Source organism: Hemiscyllium ocellatum, chromosome 3 (genome assembly GCF_020745735.1).
Source record: "Hemiscyllium ocellatum isolate sHemOce1 chromosome 3, sHemOce1.pat.X.cur, whole genome shotgun sequence".
Classification (NCBI taxonomy): Eukaryota; Metazoa; Chordata; class Chondrichthyes; order Orectolobiformes; family Hemiscylliidae; genus Hemiscyllium; species Hemiscyllium ocellatum.
Window position 1 is genome coordinate 10,267,435 of NC_083403.1, and position 8,905 is coordinate 10,276,339.

At 63.2% G+C, this 8,905-nt stretch overlaps 1 protein-coding gene across 3 annotated transcripts in view; it reads right to left on the reverse strand.

Moving 5' to 3' along the window:
• LOC132836248 (serum response factor-like) overlaps positions 1-2,531 on the reverse strand; it is a 104,121-nt gene extending 101,590 nt beyond the window's left edge. For all 3 annotated transcript variants that reach the window (XM_060855613.1, XM_060855620.1, XM_060855606.1), the window contains exon 1: positions 1,445-2,531. In XM_060855613.1, coding sequence (XP_060711596.1) covers positions 1,445-1,978 — 534 coding nt within the window. In that variant the 5' untranslated portion in view covers positions 1,979-2,531. The remainder of the gene's footprint in view (positions 1-1,444) is intronic.
• Between the last annotated feature and the right edge of the window lie 6,374 nt (positions 2,532-8,905).

Sequence of the window (8,905 nt, forward strand, 5' to 3'; positions counted from 1 at the left end):
CCTCTTGAATGCTTACTGTCTTCACCACAGACAGTTCACTGCAGATCTAAACTATGCACTCCGAAAAAGGTTCTTACTTCTATCACATTTACTTTTCTGCCGATCACTTCAATCTATACAATTTAAATTTAAATCCTTCATCCTTTTCAAGAGGGAAGTTTCTCTAATACTTTCCCATAGTATGGTCCGCAGAAACATATACAGTACTCCAGGTATGGTCTGACAAGTATCTTATACATCAAGTCTTTGCACTTGAAATCAATGCACCTATTAATAAAGCAGAGGACATTGCATGCTTTACCTACAGCTCTGCCTTACCAGCATTGCCACCTTCAATCAACTGTGGAGAAATAGACCAATTTCTTTCATCTCACAACTTCCTACTTGTTTTCTGCTGTCTTTCAATGGTCACAACCTGACCCTTTGGGGAACAGGAGTCACTTCTTTCTCTGTCGCTCTCCCTCACTCCACCAGAATCCAGGAGACATCTCTCTCTCTTTCTCTAGAACAGGAGTCACATCTGTCCCTCTGCCAACAGCCCTGCTCTCTAGGACAACGATCACTTTTTTCTCTCTCGATCTCTCTGCCAGCACCACTCTCTCAGGAACAAAAAAGTCTCCTCTTGCTCTCACTCCCCCCATTAGCACCCTTCTCTCCTTGGGACAGGAATCATTTCACTCCTCCTCCCTCCCCCTCCCCAGAGAGCCAAAGTACTGTCCACCAGCACCCCCTCTCTTTGGGACAGGAGTCATTTCTCTCTCTCCCCCACTCTCTGGGTCAGGAGTCACTTCTCCCTCCCTTCCCACCTCCTCTCTCTCCGCCCCCCCCCCCCCCCCCAAGCACCCCCACTCTCTGGGTCAGGAGTTACTTCTCCCTCCCCCAGCACCCCCTCTCTCTGGGTCAGGACCCACACTCTGGGTCAGAGATCACTTCTCCCTCTCCCCATCCCCCATCACCCCCACTCTCTGGGTCAGGAGTCACCTCTCCCTCTCCCTGCCCACCTTCTCTCTGGGTCAGGAATCACTTCTCTCTCTCTCTCTCCATCTCCCAGCACCCCCACCCCCACTCTCTGGGTCAGGAGTCACGTCTCCCTCCCCCAGCCCTCCTTCTCTCTCGATCAATAGTCACTTCTCCCTCTCCCTCCCCCCCCCCCAGCACCCCCACTCTCTGGGTCAGTGGTCACTTCTCCCAGTCCCCCTTCTCTCTGGGTCAGTGGTCACTTCTCCCTCTCCCTCCCCCCCAGCCCCTCCTCTCTCTGGATCAGGAGTCACTTCTCCCTCTCCCTCCCCCCCAGCCCCTCCCCTCTCTGGGTCAGGAGTCACTTCTCCCTCTTCCCCCCCTCCCCCACTCTCTGGGTCAGTGGTCACTTCTCCCTCTCCCTCCCCCCCAGCCCCCCCCCCTCTCTGGGTCAGGAGTCACTTCTCCCTCTCTCTCTCAGACTCACCTTCTTCATGATGCCGGTCTTCCTCTTACTGAAGGTCGTGTACCTCCTCAGTTTGTTATCGATAAATTCCATTTTAATCTTCACTCTCCCCCTGGTTTTCTTGCCAGGTTTTAGTCCGGCTCCTGGTGCAGTCCCTCCTGGGGCTGAGGTAGCCCCATAGCCTCCAGTCGCCGCTAGGCCCCCGGGACCAGGCTCTAGCCCCGGGCCGTGTCCGCTCACACCTGCCAGGCCCGCCGCGGCCGCCGCCTCCAGGTCGGAGAGACGCCTCTTGACCCCCCGTCTATCAAGAGGGACCGGGGCCGGGGCCGGAGCCACCACCAGCTCCTCGTCCTCGTCGCTGCTGGGCTCCGAGCAGCTGTAAGGGGGCCCTGGCAGTGGGGCCTCTCTGTCCCGGGACACCAGAACTGCAGCGGCGGCTGCTTGGGGGCCCGGGCCTGGGCCCGTGCCCGGAGCCGCTGGCTGCAGGCTGCCCGCCGGTGACGACGAAGAGCTGTTGGGTTCAGGAGGAGCGGCAGCGGCTGGGTTCTGTAGCATGGCCCCCGGGGGGCGGGGAACAGCGGCCCCTGTCCCGGTCTATCCCAGACTGTCCAGGTCTGGACCCCGACACTGAGCCGCTCTCTTCTTGTTCCCTTTCGGGGCCACTTGTCCCGATTTTACCCAGGTTCAGCCCCGCTCTTAGTCTGGTTCTGGTCTTCAAATACTCCCGGCCCGTCCTAGTCCTTTATCCGGTCTAGTCCCGGTCTGTCCTCCCGGTCTAGTCCCGGTCTGTCCGGGGCTGCCCTCCCGGTCTAGTCCCGGTCTGTCCTCCCGGTCTGTCCGGGGTTGCCCTCCCGGTCTAGTCCCGGTCTGTCCGGGGCTGCCCTCCCGGTCTAGTCCCGGTCTGCCCTCCCGGTCTAGTCCCGGTCTGTCCGGGGCTGCCCTCCCGGTCTAGTCCCGGTCTGCCCTCCCGGTCTAGTCCCGGTCTGTCCGGGGCTGCCCTCCCGGTCTAGTCCCGGTCTGTCCTCCCGGTCTGTCCGGGGCTGCCCTCCCGGTCTAGTCCCGGTCTGTCCGGGGCTGCCCTCCCGGTCTAGTCCCGGTCTGTCCGGGGCTGCCCTCCCGGTCTAGTCCCGGTCTAGTCCCGGTCTGCCCTCCCGGTCTAGTCCCGGTCTGTCCGGGGCTGCCCTCCCGGTCTGCCCTCCCGGTCTAGTCCCGGTCTGTCCGGGGCTGCCCTCCCGGTCTAGTCCCGGTCTGTCCGGGGCTGTCCTCCCGGTCTAGTCCCGGTCTGTCCGGGGCTGTCCTCCCGGTCTAGTCCCGGTCTGTCCGGGGCTGTCCTCCCGGTCTAGTCCCGGTCTGTCCGGGGCTGTCCTCCCGGTCTAGTCCCGGTCTGTCCGGGGCTGTCCTCCCGGTCTAGTCCCGGTCTGTCCGGGGCTGTCCTCCCGGTCTAGTCCCGGTCTGTCCGGGGCTGTCCTCCCGGTCTAGTCCCGGTCTGTCCGGGGCTGTCCTCCCGGTCTAGTCCCGGTCTGTCCGGGGCTGTCCTCCCGGTCTAGTCCCGGTCTGTCCGGGGCTGTCCTCCCGGTCTAGTCCCGGTCTGTCCGGGGCTGTCCTCCCGGTCTAGTCCCGGTCTGTCCTCCCGGTCTAGTCCCGGTCTGTCCGGGGCTGTCCTCCCGGTCTAGTCCCGGTCTGTCCGGGGCTGTCCTCCCGGTCTAGTCCCGGTCTGTCCGGGGCTGTCCCCCCGGTCTGTCCCGGTCTGTCCGGGGCTGTCCTCCCGGTCTAGTCCGGGGCTGTCCCCCCGGTCTGTCCCGGTCTTGTCCGGGGCTGTCCCCCCGGTCTAGTCCCGGTCTGATCACGGTCTAATCCGGAGGACGCTGTCTACAAGGTAGAACCCGGAGACACCGGGAAAGGAAACCTCAGCCGCATCACTCCCAGCCACACCACACATTAAAATAGTGCCGGGCTAGCTGGACACTCTCTTCAACCAGACCCTCAGTGACCCCTCGCCAAAATGCTGTTTCCCTTCCCCCACCCACCCCCAGGCTACAGTGTCCCCCAAATCCGCGGAATCCACTGCTCTTGTGGGGGAGCTGAGGACGGCAGGCGGAGAGAAGTGATGGGGCCTACATCCGGCACTATTTCCACCATATAAAGACACAATGTTTCCTTTTATGGCGCGGCCGCTCCTTATTTGGTGAGTCACCGCTCAGCTCTCTGATTGGTCTAGAGCCTGGATCCCAACCCCCATCCGGAATAATCCACATACCAGAGAGGCCAGGGCTAGACACAGTGGACAGGACAGGAGGGTTGGACACACTGGGCAGGACAGAATGGTCAGGACCAGACACAATAGACAGGACAGGAGGATCAAACACACTGGGCAGGACAGAGTGGATAGGACAGGACAGGAGGATCAAACACACTGGGCAGGACAGAGTGGATAGGACAGGACAGGAGGATCAAACACACTGGGCAGGACAGAGTGGTCAGCGCCAGACACAGTGGTCAGGACAGGAGGGCCAGACACTGAGCAGGACAAAGTGGTCAGGTCCAGACACAGTGGACAGGACAGGAGGGTCAGACACACTGGGCAGGATAGAGTGGTCAGGCCCAGACACAGTGGACAGGACAGGAGGGTCAGACACACTGGGCAGGATAGAGTGGTCAGGCCCAGACACAGTGGGCGGGATCGGAGGCCATGGCCAGACACAGTGGGCGAGATCGGGAGGCCAGGGCCAGACACATGTGAGGGGACTGAGAGGCCAAGGCCAGACACAGTGGACGGGGCAGACAGGAGGGTTAGACACAGTGGGCAGGACAGAGTGGTCAGGACAGGAGTGTTGGACACAGTGGGCAGGACAGAGTGGTCAGTGCCAGACACACATTGACCAGGGCAGATGGGAGTGCGTGGACAGGCTGGCCAGAGCGGACCAGAGAGGGTGGACATGCTGGCCAGGGCGGACCGGAGAGCGCGGACACACTGGCCAGGGCGAACCAGAGAGGGCGGACACAATGGCCAGGGCGGACGGGAATGGGCAGACACACTGGCCAGGGCGGACCGGAGAGCGCGGACGGAATGGCCAGGGCGGACGGGAGTGCACAGACACACTGGCCAGGGCAGATGAGAGTGCGCAGTCACAGGCCAGGGTGGACCAGAGAGCGCAGACACACTGGCCAGGGCAGATGGGAGTGCTCGAACATGCTGGCCAGGGCAGATGGGAGAGCGCGGACAAGTTGGCCAGGGTTGATGGGAGTGCTCGAACACACTGGCCAAGGCAGATGGGAGTGCTCGAACATGCTGGCCAGGGCAGATGGGAGTGCTCGAACACGCTGGCCAGGGCAGATGGGATGCTCGAACATGCTGGCCAGGGCAGATGGGAGTGCTCGAACACACTGGCCAGGGCAGATGGGAGTGCTCGAACACACTGGCCAGGGCAGATGGGAGTGTGCGAACACACTGGCCAAGGCAGATGGGAGTGCTCGAACATGCTGGCCAGGGCAGATGGGAGTGTGCGAACACACTGGCCAAGGCAGATGGGAGTGCTCGAACATGCTGGCCAGGGCAGATGGGAGTGTGCGAACACGCTGGCCAGAGGAGACGGGAGAGAGTGGACACACTGGCCAGGGCGGACGGGAGTGCACAGACACAATGGCCAGGGCAGATGGGAGTGCTCGAACATGCTGGCCAGGGCAGATGGGAGAGCGCGGACACAATGGTCAGGGCAGATGGGAGTGTGCGAACACGCTGGCCAGGGCAAACGGGAGAGTGTGGACACAATGGCCAGGGCGGAACGGAGTGCATAGACACACTGGCCAGGGCAAACGGGAGAGTGTGGACACAATGGCCAGGGCGAAACGGAGTGCATAGACACACTGGCCAGGGCGGATGAGAGTGCGCAGCCACAGGCCAGGGCGGACCAGAGAGCGCGGACACACTGGCCAGGGCAGATGGGAGTGCACGAACACGCTGGCCAGGGCAGGTGGGAGTGCACAGACACACTGGTCAGGGCAGACGGGAGTGCGCGGACAAGTTGGCCAGGGCAGATGGGAGTGCGCGAACACACTGGCTAGGGCAGATGGGAGTGCTCAAACATGCTGGCCAGGGCAGATGGGAGTGTGCGAACACGCTGGCCAGGGCAGAGGGGAGAGCGTGGACACAATGGCCAGGGCGGACGGGAGTGCACAGACACACTGGCCAGGGCGGACACGAGTGCACGGACACACAGGCCAGGGCGGACCGGAGAGCATAGACACACCGACCAGGGCGGATGAGAGTGCGCAGTCACAGGCCAGGGCGGACCAGAGAGCGCGGACACACTGGCCAGGGCGGATGGGAGTGCTCGAACATGCTGGCCAGAGCAGATGGGAGTGCACAAACACACTGGTCAGGGCAGACGGGAGTGCGCAGACACACAGGCCAGGGCGGACGGGAGTGCACAGACACAGGCCAGGGTGGACCAGACAACGCAGACACACTGGCCAGGGTGGGTGGGAGTGCGCAGACACACTGGCCAGGGCAGACCTGAGAGCACGGACAATTTGGCCAGGGCAGATGGGAGTGCGCGAACACACTGGCCAGGGCAGACTGAAGAGTGCAGACACACCGGCCAGGGTGGACCGAAGAGCGCAGACACACTGGCCAGGGCAGACAGGAATGCGCAGACACACTGGCCAGGGCGGACTGGAAAGCGTGGACACACTGGCCAGGGCAGACAGGAATGTGCAGACACACTGGCCAGGGCGGACCGGAGAGCAGACACACTGGTCAGGGTGGACGGGAATGCGCAGTCACATAGCCAGGGTGTACCGGAGAGAGCAGACACACTGGCCAGGGCGGACGGGAATGCGCAGACACACTGGCCTGGGTGGACCTAAGAACGCAGACACACTGGCCAGGGCGGACCGGAGTGCGTGGACACACTGGCCAGGGCAGACTGGAGCGGGCAGACACACTGACCAGGGCGGACGGGAATGGGCAGACATACTGACCAGGGCAGACCGGAGAGCATGGACACCCTGGCCAGGGCAGACGGGAATGCGCAAACACACTGGCCAGGGTGGACCGGAAAGCGCAGACACACTGGCCAGGGCGGACCGGAGAACGCAGACACACCGACCAGGGCGGACAGGAGAGCGCAGACACGCTGGCCAGGGCAGACGGGAGTGCTCGAACATGCTGGCCAGAGCGGAACGGAGTGCACAGACACACTGGCCAGTGCGGACCAGATAGCATGGACACACTGGCCAGAGCGGATGAGATTGCACAGTCACAGGCCAGGGCGGACCAGAGAGCGTGGACACACTGGCCAGGGCAGATGGGAGTGCTCGAACATGCTGGCCAGGGCAGATGGGAGTGCACGAACACGCTGGCCAGGGCAGATGGGAGTGCACAGACACACTGGTCAGGGCGGACGGGAGTGTGCGGACAAGTTGGCCAGGACAGATGGGAGTGCGCGAACACACTGGCCAGGGCAGATGGAAGTGCGCGAACACACTGGCCAGGGCAGATGGGAGTGCTCGAACATGCTGGCCAGGGCATATGGGAGAGCGCGAACACACTGGCCAGGGCAGATGGGAGTGCTCGAACATGCTGGCCAGGGCAGATGGGAGTGCTCGAACACGCTGGCCAGGGCAGATGGGAGTGCGCGAACACACTGGCCAGGGCAGATGGGAGTGCTCGAACATGCTGGCCAGGGCAGATGGGAGTGTGCGAACATGCTGGCCAGGGCAGAGGGGAGAGCGTGGACACACTGGCCAGGGCGGACGCGAGTGCACGGACACACAGGCCAGGGCGGATGAGAGTGCGCAGTCACAGGCCAGGGCGGACCAGAGAGCGCAGACACACTGGCCAGGGCAGATGGGAGTGCTCGAACATGCTGGCCAGGGCAGATGGGAGTGCACGAACATGCTGGCCAGGGCAGATGGGAGTGCACAGACACACTGGTCAGGGCGGACGGGAGTGTGCGGACAAGTTGGCCAGGACAGATGGGAGTGCGCGAACACACTGGCCAGGGCAGATGGAAGTGCGCGAACACACTGGCCAGGGCAGATGGGAGTGCTCGAACATGCTGGCCAGGGCATATGGGAGAGCGCGAACACACTGGCCAGGGCAGATGGGAGTGCTCGAACATGCTGGCCAGGGCAGATGGGAGTGCTCGAACACGCTGGCCAGGGCAGATGGGAGTGCGCGAACACACTGGCCAGGGCAGATGGGAGTGCTCGAACATGCTGGCCAGGGCAGATGGGAGTGTGCGAACATGCTGGCCAGGGCAGAGGGGAGAGCGTGGACACACTGGCCAGGGCGGACGCGAGTGCACGGACACACAGGCCAGGGCGGATGAGAGTGCGCAGTCACAGGCCAGGGCGGACCAGAGAGCGCAGACACACTGGCCAGGGCAGATGGGAGTGCACGAACATGCTGGCCAGGGCAGATGGGAGTGCGCGGACACACTGGTCAGGGCAGACGGGACTGCGCAGACACACAGGCCAGGGCGGACGGGAGTGCACAGACACACTAGCCAGGGCAGATGGGAGTGCGCAGACACAGGCCAGGGTGGACCAGACAACGCAGACACACTGGCCAGGGTGGGTGGGTGTGCGCAGACACACTGGCTAGGGCAGACGGGAGAGCGCGGACACACTGGCCAGGGTGGACCGGAGAGCGCAGACACACTGGCCAGGGCAGACGGGAATGCGCAGACACACTGACCAGGGCAGACAAGGGAGCGCAGACACACTGACCAGGGCAGATGAGAGTGCGCGAACCAGGTTGCATGGGAATGCGCAGACACGCTGGCCAGGGTGGACCGGAGAACGCGGACAGGCTGGCCAGGACGGACCGGAGAGCACAGACACACTGGCCCGGGTCAACCGGAGAACGCAGACACTCTGGCCAGGGCGGATGGGAATGCACAGACACGTTGGCCAGGGTGGACCGGAGAGCGCAGACACGCTGGCCAGGGCAAACGGGAGTGCATGGACACACTGGCCAGGGCGGACGGGAATGCGGAGACACGCTGGCCAGGGCAGACGGGAGTGCAGGGACACACTGGCCAGGGCGGACGGGAATGCGGAGACACACTGGCCAGGGCGGATGGGAATGCGCAGACACGTTGGCCAGGGTGGACAGGGATGCGCAGACACACTGGCCAGGGCGGACCGGAGAGCGCGTACACACTGGCCAGGGCAGATGGGAATGCGCAGACACACTGACCAGGGCGGACCGGAGAGCGCGTACACACTGGCCAGGGCAGATGGGAATGCGCAGACACACTGTCCAGGGTGGACGGGAATGCGCAGGCACGCTGGCCAGGGTGGACTGGAGAGCGCAGATACACTGGCCAGGGTGGATCGGAGGGCGTAGACACACTGGCCAGGGCGGACCAGAGAGCACAGACACACTGACCAGGGCGGACAGTGATGCGCAGACACACTGGCCAGGGAAGACCGGAGAGCATGGACACACTGGCCAAGGCAGACGGGAATGCGCAG